Here is a 20000-nt window from a genome sequence, read left to right as displayed (position 1 = left end):
AGTTGTGTCCATCTGTACTGTTTTTTTGTTTGTTTGCTTGTTTATTTTTGGGTCGTTTTCTAAACCATTATCTTGCAAAACGATCACGCGAGTTGTCACCAGAGTCCTCTCTTATCTTTTGTCATTCATAACAGAAGGATTTTCATGTACTTCTGACTTTTTACTTTTTTGTCCTGTCTTCATGTCATCGTTCCTGGTTGCGCGTCTGTCTGTCTGAATGTCTGCCTGTCCGCTTTTTCATACCCGAGGCACACTTACATGCATAAACATGATGCCACATCTGGCCCTGAGACTGGCATTGTAAAGCTCATGAATCCGATTAAAGAGAAACTGTTGTTGAAACGTGGATACCTTGTGTGCACAGCGTCAGCCATGTAAAATATCCTGCCATAATTAACTACTGTGTTGTGTTACCAGCGAAAGATGTTTTTGCATCGCTTTGGCTGATAATCGCGCTCTTCTTCTTCTTGTTTGTTCCGAGGGCTTCTTTTCGTTGGAATCCTTTTCTCCCGCTCATGTACGCCCATGTACGTTCATACATGCACATGGGTCTCATGTACACCCATGTACGTGCAATATATACACATGGGTGCATGTGGGTTCGCCCCTATCCTTATATCTGCATTGAAGCTGACTTTTGTTCAGGGGTGGACTCTTGAGGGCTGTTCTTATTTGTCCGCTCAGTATCTGCGTTTTGTCTCCATCTAAATACACATGCATATACATTGTATATATATGTGTCTGCAAATACTTTTATATCTGTCTATTTATGATTCTAAATTGTGCTCGGAGATATATGCGTGAATGTCGCAACCTTTACACCCGTGCAGTTTTATCAAAATTGCAATTTTCTTATTTTGTTACATTTATGATACCAGTAAACTTATCAACGTTATTTTTTAAAAAGAAAAGCTCACGATGGAAATTTACGGGTAACAATAGATCTAGGATGAGTCTCGCTGTGAAATACATACATACACACACACACACTGTCTACATATCTATCTGTCTACCTGTCTCGGGTCATTACCTCTCATTCATGCATATTTTACTTGTGTTGATCCGCCACAGCTTTATCTATTATTAGATTTTTTATTATCATTATACAACATGAACAGACATTCATGTGAAACTAGCCAAAACAACCAATAGGCTAACTTATTAATAAACAACTACAGAAGAGAATAACCATTTATCGAAGGAGAGATGAACGAAGCAACAAGTAGAATAGTAAAATAACAAAGTGAATAGAGCTTAGCAAATCAGCAAAAACACTTACATGCATGAACGGTTGTCAAGCTAAGAAACACAAGTTGAGGTAATGGTACTTGGCACTTGAAAGTGGCATTGCGGCCTTTCGTGAGCTTACGAGCCGTCAGCATCGACAACAGCCGTAGATAAGAGTGTTCTGCAGCTTTGCAGTGCAAGGAATCAAAGACTCTAAGTAGCGTGACGTCGCGACACCTGAACAGAATATAAATGCTGACGTTCTGTAGAACTAAGAGCAAACGCTAATTTTTGAGGCGACACGCCAAAAGTTATAGACTCATAGAGGAAGTTCTCTATTGAAGTTGACGAAAAATGGCCAAATAGGATTTCTCTAACGGTGGTCTAAGTCATAATTACCGTCAAAGTAAGGTCGGTGGACCGTGTGGATTGGCATAATTTTTTTAAGGATGAAAATTTTGATTTATCTTGATTGGATGAGGGTCAGTATAAAATCAGGCACTTTTATATCTACAATCTCATTATGTTCGATGCTAGTTGGTGCAAGATTTTGGCCAAAAAACTTTATATTTAATACAACTGATATATACTGATTTGCTAAGATGTCCATCAGTATGACTCAATGGTCAGAGGTGTCAATAAACTCCCAGACTTCATTTTTGACTATAGCAGAAACATCTGTTTACACCAGATTCAATACATTGCCGGAAATTTGTGTAGACCCATTGACCAACTACAGACCTAAAGAATATTGACAAATCTGATCAGACCAGCTATTCAAATCGGTAATGCTTGAACTGAGCCAGAATTATGTTTAGTATGGAAGTCATCGATGATAGCAAAAGAAATATTTGCGTTAAGGGTTTGTGTTAATCCTACTGTATTTTTTTTTTTTTACAAGAAATAAGAAATAGAATAATTACCATTCGGTTCACAATGGGAGCCAAAACGTGCAACGTCCAATATTCGCTGAACATTTCAAAACATCACATTTCATGGCAATTGCATTCACAAAACGTCCAGGGTCGCAACCCAGAGTTTGGTCGCCAAACCATTTCAATGGGTCCCCAACGATTGTAACTTTATGGGCTTATTATTTCCCCAATATTCTCATTATAATTATTATTATTAGAGAAAGCATTTTGGTTTTCTTTATGCTAGTTAATGTATTGTTTCTTTCTCATCGATCACTGTTATGCAGAAGTGCTACTTGCATTAATAAAAATCTCTGTCTTTAATATTTGTCACTGTAACACTTTCTCTTTATATTTATATAAAAAGAAAATGTTTATGAGGTCATGGGTCCCCATGGTTAATTAGGACAAGGTTTTGGGTCACTGCCAAAAAAAGGTCAAGAACCACTGGTCTAGGGAAATATGGGAAATCTTATCTAACAGCCAGCCGCTATATACTGCGCTGAGGAGGTCAGGAACGAGGCTAGTCGAAGGCTGGGTTGGATGAGACATTGCATCACAGAACTGATTCCGAAGCAAGTGTCTCATACAGTGAAGTTCAAAAACATTTGTCCTAATGCCTTGAATATTTAAATAGAGCATCTGCCATTTCCCTTTTTTACAATGGGTTATATAGTCCGAGTTCATTTCAACCTTTCCGCCATGCAGTAACTAAATAAAATTATGGATGATAATATAAATAAAGATAAGAGCGGTAAATATAGCAATAAGAAACAATAAAAGATGAAAATACTATTTCAGTCTAGCTCATTATTTATCTGCCTTACTAACATGAGAAAAGCTTTTGACAGTTAACTTAAAGATATTGATATACTGCATAAGCTTATTGATTTCAAGTAGGCTATCTGAGATGCACTGTACGTGAATGAAATTCTTTTTCATTGATTTATCAAGTATGTATACAATTTTAGATGCTGTTGAGATCATTCAATTTTTTATTTAATTCGTAACAAAATAAGCCCGGAAGACTTTTTAAACGTTTATTTGATTGAATTCTAAATGTAATTTCTACAATTAACTTTGCAGGCTTTGAATGACGTACATTTTCCAGTGTTACAGCATCTGCTGATGTTATTGTTCTACTATTGCTCACTAGCGGATCCAGGGGGTTGGGGGCACCTGGGCACGTGCCCCCCCCCATGAAAAATAATGACAAAATAATAATATTGAAGATTTAGATAATAATAACATAAATGACAAATATAAAAGCGGAAAAAATAAAAAATATAATGTAGAAATAATAAAATTTTGAAAAAAATTATAATAATTATGTATATATACACACACACACACACACACACACACACATACATATATATATATATATATATATATATATATATATATATATATATATATATATATATATATATATATATATATATATATATATATATATATATATCTATACCTCCGTTTAACGTGCTTTTTTCCCATTTTTCATATGGGGTAAGCACGGGCCCTTTGAAGGACTTTGATTTGGCGTTTTTAGCCTGAACCGACACACACATATATATATATATATATATATATATATATATATATATATATATATATATATATATATATATATATATATATATATATATATATCATACATATATTATATATATATATATATATATATATATATATATATATATATATATATATATATATATATGAAAATTGGTGGGGGGCCCCATGGAATTTTTCCGGAACCGCTAGTGCTATTATATGTTTTCAAACAACAGTATAGCACACTGATTAGCTTTCAACACAGGGTCGTGCATCAACCGAAAAAAAAAACATATTGTATAGTTTTAGCTCCAGAAGAAACTAGATCCCGGTAAGTCATTTCTTGGCAGGATAGACCTTTCACATTGTAACGACATGTACTGTAGACATCATACTGTGATAATACCGAGCATTTAGAAAAACAATGAAGCTTTAGACTGAACAACAAATCATCTTTACGAGGAATTCAGCTGTGTTTTTGCGAAAAATTGATTGTGCTATTTCTGTTTAACCACACTGAGAAATGGATTTTCGATCCAAAATCCACCTGCCCTTTTAAGCAGTTGAATATGTTGTTATAATAAGCGCTCCTCCCCCGGCCCCCTGCCAAAAAAAAAAAAAAAAAAAAAAAATCCCAGAATTCTCCATCATGATGTTCCTCAAGAAGGAGACCCACTCACACTGAAACATGTGATTAATAAATCAAAACATTTTTCTGTCCGAGACGTATAAACTCCCCGTGAGATTGTATTGTGACACATCAACTCTCTCAGTTGATAATGTATTCTGAACAAACATGTGTGGTATAGATTCACATTTTGGATCTTTCCTAGATAGTGACCCCCAGTGGTTTTGGTTATTTTCTTGGGGATCATTATGTTTATGATATTTACAGTCTTTTGTTTATGTTTTTACGGTCATCCCCAACGAGCTTGTACTAAACACGCCGCAAAGGTGGATACATACCGGGTTAAAACCCTCGGGGGGCACTATCTAGGAAAGATCCCACGTTTTTCTTTTCTTTTTTTAGAATAATAAGGGCGCTCTGATGACCAGAACTACGTACAACATGATGAGTCACTGTCCCGTGTCTCCTGGTCTGATTTTTTTTTTCCAAGCTTGTATGCCTTCTTTTTTGATGTGTATCCAATGCATTCAATGTTTTTCGATGGGCAAAGGACTTCTTCACTTTTGTGGGCTATTGTGAGGGAATTGAGATTGGTTTATTTGTATTTATCTGGTCATATTGTATTTGTTTTTTTTTTTCAATCGATGGAGGTTTTTATATACCTCTTCAGCTTATCTAATGTCACATACTTCGGTTTTTCACGATTCAATATTCCTTTACTTGATTGAGAAAGGACTATTATAATATTATGTTTGGCGTAGAAATTGTCGTGCTGTTTATGTTGGGAAAGAATTTTTGGGATTTTTATTGTTTACGAGTGCTGATTGTCTCGTTTTTATTTTCACTTGCGTTACCATTTAGAAGATATTACCCATGCTGCCTAATATGAAGTTTTATCATTCTTTAACAAACATTAGTGTGTCTAACTGAATATTTTTAGTAATTCTTTTTGAGACTTGATGTTGATATAGCTAAAAGAATATGCTTTGAGTGAAGGACAATTTTGCGAACATATTATTTTATTCATCTCTAGGGCGGTACATTATGTTAACATTGAAAAAATAGATCTTCCATTACTAAAAATATTCAGTTAAATGGTGTGTGGAAAAATTGCATATTACGTATCGTTGTTTAAAAAAACTTTGCAGAATACAAATAGACATACGCGCGTGCACATGCACAAACTATAACACACGCATTATACATATATACATATACATATATATATATATATATATATATATATATATATATATATATATATATATATATAATATAATGTGTATTGTATTTATATATATATATATATACATTATATATATATATATATATATATATATATATATATATATATATATATATATATATATATATATATATATATATGAATTAAGGTGAAAAGTGAGAAGTACAGAACTGAAGAGGAGCGATGTGTCAAAATAGGCAAAGGTCACTTAAAGGGACATTAATTAAGCCGGAAACATGAGAATTAAGCTGCTTCCGGTCACAGTTGTATAACAGTATGCAAAGCCAAGAAACGTCATTAAAAGGAGGCAGCTGTATTGAAACAAAATGTCAGTTTGAACTTCGCTCTGATGACCAGAGGCTGAACTGATAACGTTAATTCGGATAAAGAATGCCTTTCACAATGGCTTGGTTTTTTCCTTTAATAAAACTGACGGAACTAAAGCGCTTATGTTATCTGAGCCTAAAATCGCATAGTATTGTTAAAAGAGCAAAATATACGCCATAAAATTTCAAAATTTCTTGAAGCAACACTGTTTCATATATATATATATATATATATATATATATATATATATATATATATATATATATATATATATATATATATATATATATATATATATATATATATATATATATATATATATATATATATATATATATTTATATACATATATATATACATATATATATATTCATATATATACATATATATATATATATATATATATATATATATATATATATATATATATATATATATATATATATATATATATATATATATATATATATATATATAACATTTGTGTGTGTGTGTGTGTGTATACAGCTGCGTCCTTTTAATGGTATTTCTTGGCTTATTGCTTACTGTTGTACAACTGTGACCGGAAGCAATCTAATTCTATTGTTTCCAGTTTATTGTTCCTTAAGTGACCTTTCTCTATTTTAGAATATCATTGCTCCTTATTACTATATACTTCTCAGGTTTCACCTCACTTCAATGACTCAGCAATTCATGCAATTACTGTAATACGAAATCTTGAGCTGCTGTCGTGCACCTTTGTTCACTGTAATGCCTCGTTGGAATTTTCACCATTCCTTCATCTCTCATTTTTTTCTTGGAATGACCTCGTTTTCCCTTCACCCATTTTCGATAGAAATTTCTTTCCTCCTTTCATGGTCCGTGAACACTTAGTTGCCCTTCAACTTTCATCTTGCTTCCATTTACACTTTTAGTGCAATTCCCTACCTTTGTCTCTTTACGTCTTTTATGGAAATTCCATTGTGTCTTTTTAAGTAAAAATCAGTAAAGTTCTTATTGCAATTGATTGCCTTCCTGTCCGTTCAATTGTTTGTTATCAGAACTTTCTATCTTTCTTGGTATTTCCTTGTTTCCTTTTTTGTACCTTTGAGTGTTCAGTTGGGATGCTCAGTCACCTGCGCCTCTGAAGAATTTGATTTGACCTCACTGACTTTTCCTCTGTTCATTTCTTGAGTGGCTCTATTGGAATTTGAGTCCTCTTGTTATCTGTGTACCCTTCGTGCCTTGATGGCGATGTTCTTACTTGGCTAAACATTGCAGGATTCCACAACTCAAATAATGATTTAAGATCTTCTGAAGTCCTTTTATTTGGGTGCGGTCGAGTGTCGGGGTGGCGGTGTTAGGGGCGGGGAGGGAGGGAGGGCTCTGTCGGACTGAATTTCTCATTTTAGTTTTGGGGTCCATGATTTCAGCCAGCCACCTTTAAGATGCCTTGATATCCCGAGGCAAATGTTTTTACTTCTTAATATTAATTCTGATGATGACATTGGTACAGTACAACTAACGTAAAGGATTAGATGCTTGTTGCAATGAGCAGTTTCCTTTTCATGCATAGAAAATTATATTTAATCATTTTATAATTTTACCCTTTGACAAATATATATATATATATATATATATATATATATATATATATATATATATATATATATATATATATATATTGTATTATGTCTGTGAATGTACATGTGTATGTATGACTTTTGTATGTATGTATGTATGTATGAATGTATGTACGTATGTATGCAATAAAAGAGATACGTAACACTCTTTTTGGCCTTGGTACCATTCCCAAATTCTGGTGGATTCTGAACACTGAACTCGGGTAAAACGAAAACACTATTGATTAGCAGATCTCGTACAGATTTCCCACCCCATCCTCCCCTTCAGGTGGATGGAACTTTGCTGAATGATTCTGAACTTTTAACTATTCTAGGTGTAACTTTTAACTCACATCTTACTTTTGAACATCTAATGAAAGTGTCAGCAAATGCCGCATGAAAGTTAGGTATTGTCCGTATAAGGCCTCATACATTTATAACAGTGATAAAATCAGTGCAACCTGTTTCAGGTCATTTGTGCTTCCTGTGCTTGAATACTGTTCTCCGGTGTGGTTGCCTGCTTCTGCCAGAGATTTATCTCTTTTAGATGGAGTGGTCCGTCGTGGTAGTCTTCTGTTTCCTAATATTAGCAGTTATGACTTGGACCATTGACGGATAGTCTCTTGTTTGTCACTTTTTCATAAGTTGTGTTTCAACAGGAACTTTCACATTCGCAATTGATCCATATTCCCTTTTCCTGCCGAGAGCAACCAAATTCGTTGAACAGCAGCACCAATATCCAGTAAATATGCCTCGCTGTCGAACTTCTCAGTTCCAGAGGTCCTTTATTCATCACACCGCTGGACTGTAGAACAGCCTCCCAGAGGGTGTGCAACTGGAACTCTAGAAGTTCAAGCGAAGATGCGGTGCATTACTGCTCTAATACTATTTTCCCTGCATTTTAATACATTTTCTTATCTGTTTATTAATTTATTAATGTAATTTTTTCTTTTTTGATAAGTGGGATCTCTTCTCTCTGGATTGCCTTTTACCTCTTCTTACTTCTTTCTAATGAACACCACATTCTTTGGAAGCTTGAATTTCAAGTCAATGGCCCCTGTGGGCGTGTTCCGTATGAACGGGTTTCATCTTCTGAATAATAATAATAATAATAATAATAATAATAATAATAATAATAATAATAATAATAATATTTCAATCTCGAAATCTGGCAAAATCGAAAGGAAAGAAATATTATATTGTGCGGCTTCATTTGTCTCTCCTGGGGACGTGAAAGATGCCTGGATGACGAGATGTACTCCCTCGCGCCTAGGGAACTGGAAGAGGACACTCTTTCCCGTCTCCTTGGGACGCTACGGATGAAATAATTTCTTTTTCTGTCTCATTCTCTTTATCAATATTTTTAAGCTGTCCTATTATTTTTAAATCTAGGGAGCATTTTCAAGTATGTATTGATCGTATAAATATTATTACGTGAGAATTTTTTAGAGTAGTACAATTTTTTTTACTTTTGGTGTTTATGATATCATTTTGTGGTTTAAAATCATTCAATCTGTCATATCTGTGTTGGAGAGTTTGGGAGAGGAAAAATTAGTGTGACCACTTCAAAGGGAATTTCTTCTTCTTTTTGCGTTTGTGTGTGTGTTGTGTGTTTGTACTTGCATGTAGTAACGATTGAGTCACTTTTTTCCCTATTTACTGAAAGTACAACGAAATAAATTTCTGTTGTTTATGACTATATTTGAGAGAGAGAGAGAGAGAGAGAGAGAGAGAGAGAGAGAGAGAGAGAGAGAGGAAATGAATAAAGATTTTTGTAAATATTAAAGTGTACATATTTTTTTGTAAATACGCACACATATATGTGTATATACATACATCCACACACACATATATATATATGTGTTTGTGTGTGTGTGTGTGTGTGAGTGAAAAGAAAAAGTTTCAAGACGTCTGAGGTCTCTGTAAAATACATTTCATACTGCGTAAGAAAAGTCCGTAAGCGGCAGAATAGAATACGGATATCTACTTTCGCGTAAGGGCGGACGCTAGGATGTCCAGGACGTGCGGAGTTGCTGTTGTTGTTGTGCTTGTTTGTGTGTGTGTGTGTGTATGTGTGGGTGCCCTGAGGTGGTCGATCCTTCTTGGGCGCTGTCCTTTTACAGCAGGTTCAACACAGCATAGCAACCACTCGAGCGGGCCAAGTTTGCTGTTGGCTGTGAGTGAATCTCGGCTCCTTCAAGTGGCTCTACTGACATCTGAAGTACAGATCACGAGCTTGGACAAGGAAGAGAAAGAGGGAGGAAGAATAGGAGGTGGGCCGGGAGAGAAGAATTGGTTGCAGTTGGGCTGAGGCCGGTGGTCAATAGCTTTGTCTGTTGATTTTGCTTTTGGCTCTCGCCACAGAGGTGGACATCAAGGTGATTCATAAAGAGACAGGTGGAAAAGTTTAGGATTGGTAGAGGTTCACTTTCATTCATGGCTTCCCTGTCTTATTGTAAAGTTTTCTTAAATGGCCTTCTTGTATCCGAGGTATGTTGGGTCTTCAACAGCTGCTTAAATTTCCCGTAATTACGTGGCTGCCGTTTGAAAAGATTTTAAATATGCTGTCATGACTGAATATAGGCTAATGCCTTTCAGTGGAGGAGGAAACATTGTCGGTAAGATGAAGAAGAAAACTTAACATATGCAACGTTTGAATTTTTTGTAATTTATTCCTGGAACTAGAAAATCTAACATTTAAGTGGAATCATAGTTGCTTAGCCTATTAGGTAGTGATTGACGCAGATTCCTTTTAAGTAGGCAGCATAAGATCTAGGTGTCATTGGATAGCGTTATGTGCATGTTATTAAAGGGGATGCACAAATGACATCCAGGTATTATGGCCAGTGATCAGTCTGGTTATCTAAAATTACAAGCAAATGACATCTAGGCGTTATTTCCAGTTTATTCGTATGTGTGAATGGCAGCTGGTATTACGGTTAGAGTGAAACAAGGTATTTAAAAAAAATCGTAAATGTCACACAGGTATCAGTTATTTGGTGACTAAAATCACTTTTAAATGGGTTAATAATATTACTGATATGCAAGAAGTAATGAAGGCACGAAATTCAAGATATTTGAAGAGATTTTAAAACTGAGTCTTTTCATTTTTTGAATAATGGGTTCATAAATGACAACCAGGTCTTATAGTTGATATCAGATTATTCATATACGCTCTGCTATGTTTATCGCTGGCTGGTAACAGTAAGCTATGCTACTTTAGCATTACTGCTCAGGGGAAGAGGCAATCGCTTGGAACTCTAACGCAGTGATCTTAGATTCTACTGCCCATTTTCTGACATCAGTTCTGTGCAAATTTATGTTAGGAAAAAATGTCACATGGTGTCACTAGCATGATCTGCAATTATAGATTTCATGTCCTCAGGTAATTTGGAGTTTTGACCACCCATACAGTAATTAAGTGTGTTGAAATTTAAAATTTTGCCTGCTACAGGTACCTCGAAGAAGGAAATACCTCTAAATGGCAGAAGAATAGCTTCGCAAGAGGCCACCAGCAGTCATTTTATTGCTCCTGTAGCAGGCAAAATTTTAAATTTCAACATTCTTAATTGCTGTATGGGTGGTCAAAAACTCCAGATTACCTGAGGACATTAAATCTATAATTGCAGATCATGCTAGTGACACCATGCGACATTTTTTCTTAACATAAATCTGCACAGAATTGATGTCAGAAAATGGGTAGATTATTGCAGAAGAACCTGAAGTATTTATGGCACCAAATGGGATAACATACTCTTTAACCTTCCATATAAACTCAGTAGCAATGAGCAAGATAAAAATGCTAAGAAAACATTTAGGCAGGCAGTGAAAGGGCCCAGAAATTGAAGAAAGTTGGCTGACTGTCTCAGAAGCGTGCACTGTGCCAGTTTCTGTTAACATACGGACAGGAATTAGAGACATTCATCAAAGATGGAGTTTGCTGGACAGACGGTAGTCACTGGGGACATTATGTTAGAGATTACTGGTAGCATAAAAATATGGAATACGAGCAAATGGTAGGTAACCAGGAGATTGGGGACAATGGCTTAGTTTGGGAGCAGAATTTAGAAGATTTCATATTGCTCTGTAATGATTACGGTCTTCTTCCTAAATTCGATTCTTCTAGATTGGTGGCAATTAAGAAAGATGCTTTGGCAATTACTTGGCATTCATTTTGTGAAAATTCCAGAGTGGCAGTGGTTAAGAAGGTAAAGTATACAAACAAACAAAGAAACAAAATTGAATGCGTGTGGTGACATGCCATCTGAGTCTTGACCAAACCACCCACCAGAGCTTATGAGGTCGAAGAGACAAAGAAGACTACCACAAGGCTTACTTGGGAAGGTAAAGATAAAGAAAATGTATTTTGAAAATGTTGTATTTGTAATTAAAAAAATTTTTAATATGAACTGTATCTCAACGTTAACGGTAGCAGCTGTTCTTGTTGTTGTTATAATTACTGCATTTCAAATCTCTACGCACATTTATTTTGTATAGTATAATTTGTTTCGACAAACTTGCACTCTATTCACAGATGAGTTCAGCAGAATATTTTATGAGTTTTCCCTTCTCGCAAGGAGAATTGTGGCATATTTACCGTACAGCAATGGTCTTAATTGTTCGTTACCTATTGGGGCTGTTTAGCATACACTTTTAAAAGAAACCAATGCTATGGTAGCTGGTGCCTTGTTTCTTGAATTCAGTCTTGCGAATAAGACGCTAATAACTTTTCAGATATCTAGGTACTTTCATTGGGTGGTAAAACTACACTCATTGTCGATTCATATGATTCATGTCACTGTTCTGATGAGAACTCTTTACTTCAGAATTTGGAAGACAGAACTTTGCTAACAGCAACACAACAGGAAATGAGAATATCGGAGTACCATGTGCTGTACTCCGGTCTCAAACAATCTTTGTCGGTGAAAATCCGAAGGAAGTCATTGTTTCTTCTGCTGTTTATCAAAATAGGTCTTTGGTTGTGTTGCACCATCTACAGGGAATCTACATCTGTCCAGTCGTTCATTATTCAGGAAATTGAAGAAAGTAAAAGTTTTATACACACACACACACACACACACATATATATATATATATAAAATTATCAATATTATGCCCGTACACTGAATATTTCTTCAGTTATCAATTTTTCGAATTTCATCATTTCAATTCGGTGTTAAAGATATTCGAGCAACGGGTAATGGCATGAAAAAAAATCAGCAGCGAGAAATCCACGGCAAATCTTACGGAGCTGATCGTAAATAACTAAATTGAAAACACAGAGAAAAGATTTTAACAATCCTCCGGCAAAGTGAACCGGGATGTAAAGAAATAATGTTGGAAGACAACCAATTTGCCACAAGCCCTGCAAAGCCAGGTCCCATTAGCTCGAAAGGGAAAACTCAGATTTATATTCTGAATTTTAAGCGACTTTAAACGAAAATCGCTGAAGGGCTTTATTCCCCCAGTGCTTGGCTTTTAAAGCCTAAAGCTTATAATTCAAAAAAATAAATATATATATATATATATATATATATATATATATATATATATATATATATATATATATATATACACACATTTACATACTATATATAATGTATATATATATATATATATATATATATATATATATATATATATATATATATATATATATATATATATATATATATATATATATATATATATATATATATATATATATATATATATATTTGAAGGTTTTGTCACATGCACCAAGTCATGTTTTTATTCACAAATATTACAGTATATTACAAAGGTCGTTTAATATCCAGTTCATTTTACCTCGAGAATAACATACATCCAATTGATGAGCGCTTCGTCACCAGTGGGATTTGGACTACCGACTTGGGAAACGATGACGTACAGTGACATTTTAACCATTAAGCCAAACGATATTTGTAGTTTAATATTTGTGAATATATAGGCTATATGTACAGTAGTATGTGCGTGTGTGTGTGTGCGTGCATGCGCGTGTGTTTTATCAGTTTGTGCTCATAATCTGTCTGCCTGCAACAAAAAACGCCGGAGTCCCAAATAATGTCCGCCAGCGTAAAACAGCTAGCGCTGTGTATTTTACATTGAAAATGCGGTATGAAGAATAGCACTTTGTTGCCTTCTCTCTGATGGTAGGGTCTTGACCGAAGCAAATAAGGAAGCCGCCGAAGCCTCATAAGGCAATGCCCGGAAGAAGTGGCAAGGGTACATGGTGCCCTCTAGGATAGTAGCGTTAAGAATACACTCATGCAAACGCGTGCTCACACACACACAGGCACACACTCTCTCACTCTCTCTCACACACACACATACACACACACACACACACACACACACACACACACATATATATATATATATATATATATATATATATATATATATATATATATACGTGAACAAAATGTAAATATGTTGCACACGTATTGATTTATATTAAAAGGACATCCAGTTAATGACAATATGTACGTAATTACATTCTTTTACTTATGAGACATTAATGAATGGTTTAAAAGCTAAATATATATGCATACACAAAAATCCTTACCGAAAATGATTGACAACAACTTAATGATCTCAAAATAAATGCTTGAGAGTAATGAACGTTTGCAGACGTGGATGTGTTTGTGATATCCGACCAGATATTTTTACTCTTCGCGATAAGTCACCCACCAGGCTACACAACTCAGACAGCTAATAGAAACGATTTTAATAACATGAAGTGATACTTGTATTTTGAGGTAGTGTTAGTATCCGGGAAGCATTTTCCCAAGATGTAACCGAGTACGGGGCCTTTCCCTGAAAAAAAGCGGGACACCATTTCTTAAAAGCTTACCATATAATTTTTTGAAAATAATCTCATTGTGTTTCCTACACCCAAATTACTCTTCACTTATCTATTCTAACCTAATCTAACCCAACCTAACCTATCCTAACCTAATCTAGGGGCATGGCAAAAAAAACCTTGGTTGGTGTAATACTAGCATATATGTCAATAATTTGCACCCGGGAAGTGGACTGGCTTGTTTTCGTAATTATATAGTTCAGAGAGAAATTTATGCATACAGTTATGCAGTTACCCAAGGTCCAAAGAAAGGGGACAGTTATCAGCGAGTATGTCTTTTCATTGTAACGAACAGATGATTGTTATTTTAAGCTCTTTCCTATTGCTATTTGCATCTCAAGTTCATCGTTGATTATGTTTACTTGTCTGATAAGCCCTGCAAATGTTGTGATTCAGTAATGGCAACGTTTAAAGAGTTCTTTGTTTGTTTTTTGGCTCAATTAGCGTACGGCCAACATTAATGAGAATCTCTTTGAAATGATCATGAACTCAGTTTGCTTTTATTCATTGTTTTCTTTTGATAAATGAGAAGGACTGGAATAAGTTTTCTGGTATTGAGTCGAGGCCCGTTAGCGAAGCACCATGAACCCACTTCAGTTCAAATTAGAAGAGAGCTCGCCTTGATAAGGAATAATTAATGATCGTGTAGAGCTGAACGTTATAAGATGAGAACAGTTTTGACTCTGACGGTGGACGATTATAGTGTATGAGTTTTACTTTACTCATGGCCAGTTTTTCATTTATCATCACTAAGTTATTTTTCCCTTATTTCTACTAACTACCAGTGTTATTGAAATGTGTCAGGAAGGGAAATCGCCTTAAATTGTTGTGTGGAATTTACTGTGAACACATGAAGGCTACCCTACGGTTAAACATCCGGTTTTTAAAAATGGAAGCTTATTTTGTTGCAAACATGAATTATATCACAGAAAGCTACATAGTGCAGGATTTCCTTTATTATATTTGTGCGGATGTCGTCTTGTCACACTAGTGTCTTGATGAGACTAAATCTTTGCCTCGATTGCTTTGGAGAACGACAATGGTTGGTTGTGCTGGGTGATACTGAAAGACAAAACGTAGCTGGTAGGTATGGAACATCTCAGTAAATGAGAGTAGAGAGACTCGGTTGTTGCGAAACGTGGTTTTTAAAGATCACTATTCACTGATTTATTTGAAAGAGAAAATAGTTAAAAAAAAAAAAAGCGAGAGCTTTCGATCATTTGTTAGTTCATATTAGATGGAAGAGCATTTTGATCGCTGTGATTTTGGAAAGGAGAGTGGTGTGAGGTATACCTGATCATTACCCTGATGAAGCAAAAGTGGAGAAAGAAACCAGTTTTTATGGAAAGGAAGGACTCAGAGGGATGCTATAAGTGTTTAATTCAGTAAGGGAAATTTTTTGGTGATTTAGTTCACGTCATGCTTTCATAAACTTACTGTGTGGGAAGCCTTCATATCCAAATGTCCTTTTGGAGAACTTCTGTCAAAGGGTTAATAAGAAAGAAGTAAAATCGGCATGTAAGGAAAGGAAAGGATGAAAGGAAAATAGACTATAATTTTTTTTTTATAGGGTTAACGACACCAATGCAGAAGGGTTCACGCAGAGTTCAAGGGTAAGTCACTATGCAAGTAGGGATATAAGTTGTTGTTGCTTCATAGAATAATGGAATGCAATTAATGGTGTGGTGACTAAATAAAAGATTTTTCGGAAGCAAAAAGCAGTAATCATATCTTGTACAAAGAGAGTGAAAAGGGTGGAATTTATTGAAAATTTTATGGTATATCTGTGACAGTCCTTTTGGGACAAAAAGGGGAATTGAAGGGAATAAAAGGCAGTAGGAAAGGTTAATTAGTAAATGTTTATTGAAATAAAAGATGCAAATAAACTAAATTTTCTTTGCAGGGAACGCAGTCTCGTGAGAACGGAGTAAGTATTTGCAAGAATTGTTGAATATGGGTGATATAATTGAGGTCGGTCTGAATAGTGCTGGAGTGGATCGGGAGAGCCTTGCATGGAAAATATATGTGACTGATTGGTGAGGATGTGAAGAAGATTAATAACTAACAGGTTGGAAAATAAAAGGGCACCAGACGTCGACAGAATAGTAAGTAAATTGGTGTGATTTGGTGGTGATAGGTCAAGAAAAGTTTATAAGATTATTATGCCTGGATTAGGGAAAGGTTCCAAAGAGGTTGTTAAAAGGATTAAGTATTGGTCTTTTGAATAACAAAGTAATTATAGAGGTGAGTGGAATAAATAATAAGGACATAACATTATTAAGTATCCCTTGAAGGTGGATGGTAAAAGTGTCATTGAGAAATTCAAGCAGATGAGAGAAGGATTGAGAGGGAAAGCACAGTGGGATTAAACGGCAAAGAGAAGGTCTAAAACAAGTTACATTATGAACGTGTGTGAAAAGCTTGGGAGGAACTGAAAACAACTTATTGTAATATATGTGAAACTATGATAATCTCATGAGGAAATTATTGAAAGATATGCAGTGAGGGGGGAAGATGAAGATGCATGAAGTAGAAAATAATTCAAAGAGAGCAATTAGACGTCTTCATGATAAAAGCAACGCGTGTGTTGATTATGTAGATAGGAAAGTGACTGGTTGGTGTATTACAGGGTCCTAGAAAAAATATGCTCTGTCTTCATGGCTCTTCAATTTTCTCATGTAAGGGTTGATGAGAGAAGCCAGTGAAATGGCAGGAGATGTCAGTGCAATTCTGTGGAATGAGAAGGGCCAGTGTGAATGGGCTGTTGGTGTTTGCATACAAAATTAATTGGTAATGGTAAAGGAAGGCAGTAGAGACTGGAGACAAACTGGAAGTGTTTTGTAAGTGGATGAGGGTGAAAGCTACCCTTAGCTAGAGGGTGAATGAAGGCCACGAAGATGGAGCAGTGATTGTCGATACCCATGATGGACGAAACTTGAAAGAAAGTAGTTGATTTGTATAAGTATTTGGGAGTATAATGGGTGAATCACAGTAGAGGTGGAACAAGGAAAAGCTGGGATGTAAGAAGGGGTTGTTAAGCCACCTCTCCTCTTGAAAACTGAAATGCGGACATTACATGAATATCAAAGAAGAATATTGAAGCTGTTGAAATGAATTGTTTGCATAGTTTTATACAGAGTAAGATAAGTTAAAGGGTGAGAAATATAGATAAAAAGATTGAGTAAAGTATTTTGTGAAGGTTCAGCTTGTAGAGAGAAAGGTTTCTGGAAAGTATTTACAATTTGGAAGTTTTAGGAGGAAGTAGGAGAGGAAGATTAAGAATCTGCTGGTTAGTTGTGGTGGAGGAAATATTGGAACGGGAGGGTCTTTGCACTAAGGGAGGTGCAGTGTGTGTAGGGTGGTCCGATGGGCTGCTGATGAACTTTCTGCTTAGGTATGTTAAGAAATTAATGCTGTGGAAGCTGTATTTACAGATAAATCACCCTTGTGATAGGAAAAACGTATGATTGTTATTATATATATATATGTGTGTGTGTATATATATGTATATATATATACATATATATATATATATATATATATATATATATATATATATATATATATATATATATATATATATATACATACATACATGTCAGTTATTATATACTTATCCATAATAAAGTTCAGGCTCTCTCTCTCTCTCTCTCTCTCTCTCTCTCTCTCTCTCTCTCTCTCTCTCTCTCTCAGGATGAAGAAGACGGTATCGAATAAAGCACGAAGGGACTCTCAGGTTCCCCAGATCCCCCAGGTGGATTTCTTGTCGGGGAGGTACTCGTGACATCGGCTCCTTTGGAGCTTTGGTGATCAGTCGCGATTTTCCCTGGTTCTCTGTTTAATGTCGTCCCCTTTCCATTAGTTTTAGCCTCTGGGTCTTCTCTGTGCAGTTCTGTTCAATATTCAGTCAATATTTTTCTTCTTGTAAGCGGATGTAGCTAAACGCAAGCTGTTTGTCTTCTTGTATTATTGTAATATTTTCTGCAAAGGGACTTTTTAGGCGGATTATTGTCCTCTCTAGCTACAGTTTAAATCAGTTTTATAAAGAGGTGAATTAATGATAGTAAGCTGATGTCATACGTCAAAGGAAATGGTTATGAGTTCACGTACAGATATTTTTCCTCATTATACTTCTTAACTACATTCGCTTTCCTTTGATATTCGGCTTCCGTTGTTTTTCCCTCACACTGGCGGTCATCACCGACAACGCACCGTCGTAGCTAAGAATGTCAAGGACACGCACTTAGTATTATCCTTGTATTGTCAGTGTCAGCGTCTTTTTATATCACTGCTCTTTCGACATTTGTTCCTTCAAGTGGGTTTTGGAAAGAGAGAGAAATAGTGAGGGTGAGAGAGATATAGGCAGAAATGTTAAAATAATGATAGCAGACATATTATTAGAGAGAGAGAGAGAGAGAGAGAGAGAGAGAGAGAGAGAGAGAGAGAGAGTATCAAAACCATATCACTGACGCCCTGGATGTATAGTTAATATGTGGGCGTTGACGTGCCTAGCGGACTGTAGGTGAAATCTAAACTAGGCTACATGATATACCCTAGATTCTCTCTCTCTCTCTCTCTCTCTCTCTCTCTCTCTCTCTCTCTCTCTCTCTCCATAACAGAACATTTTGACTTGATGCAAATTTGTAATACTTATTTTGATGTCTGATATGTATATAATATATGCATATATATAAATATATATGTATACATACGTATATATACATACATATATATGCATACACGTACACTCGTGTATCAAATGTCAGATATATTATTTCTCCCGAGACAAACAAAACAACAACCATTGCCACATCAAACTGTTAACCACCGAAACGTAGTTGAAGGTTACACACACACACAAATATATATATATATATATATATATATATATATATATATATATATATATATATACTATATATATATATATAATCTTGTGTATGTATGTCTTATATTTCCTTGCATTGATATGGACTTGTGTATGTATTGTACATGTGAAGACAAGGACGGATGATAAAGAAACAGCAATCGTCCTTACAAGGAAGGCAAGTTTGACACAACACCTGGACCCATCAGAAGAGAGGGAGAGGGCGTGTCTCCCCGTAAGGTCGCATTCTGGCCATTAAATAGCACTGAAGTCAACCGTATTCACACGCCACTGCCGTGTTCAGCGGCCTGTCCTTGCTACAAAAATCTACTCATAGGGAAGCCTTAAAGTACTTTATTATTATTATTAATTATTATAATTCAGAATGAAAAGAAGTTCGTATAGAAACCTGAAAAACTATGACATTGCCAAGAAAGCAGCATCGAATCAATTTCTCTGATGTGAAAAAGAGAAGAGAAGAAAATGGAAAAACAGATAAAGTTGAAGGAACAAAATATCTTCGCGAGCAACAGTAGCAGTACAATTAAAAACATTAAGGCAGAGGTGCAAAGCTCTTGAAGTAGTACTGCAACCTCCCCTGAAATCATGTCCATAGGCATCCATCCAAAATTATGCCCGGGAGACCATTTCTAAATTCGCAAGGAAAGAGATGAAACACATCTGTTAACTGGCAGTGTCACAACATGACACCTCGACAGAATGTGGATGCTGAAATCCTGCAAATCTTCTCACATTCACTAGTTGTTC

General features: G+C 35.4%; 1 protein-coding gene across 15 annotated transcripts in view; it reads left to right on the top strand.

Moving 5' to 3' along the window:
• The window catches only part of Sep4 (septin 4), a 169082-nt gene that overhangs the window by 73094 nt on the left and 75988 nt on the right, over positions 1-20000 (top strand). For 8 of the 15 annotated variants that reach the window (XM_067089645.1, XM_067089636.1, XM_067089633.1 and 5 more), the window contains exon 3: positions 16269-16292. The exons of the other annotated variants lie outside the window; for them this stretch is intronic. In XM_067089645.1, coding sequence (XP_066945746.1) covers positions 16269-16292 — 24 coding nt within the window. The remainder of the gene's footprint in view (positions 1-16268; positions 16293-20000) is intronic. 15 annotated transcript variants of the gene reach the window in all.

The sequence above is a fragment of the Macrobrachium rosenbergii genome, chromosome 46, assembly GCF_040412425.1.
Source record: "Macrobrachium rosenbergii isolate ZJJX-2024 chromosome 46, ASM4041242v1, whole genome shotgun sequence".
NCBI lineage: Eukaryota > Metazoa > Arthropoda > Malacostraca > Decapoda > Palaemonidae > Macrobrachium > Macrobrachium rosenbergii.
The sequence above is the reverse complement of the archived record's forward strand: the minus strand, read 5'-3'. Positions and strand labels throughout refer to the sequence as shown.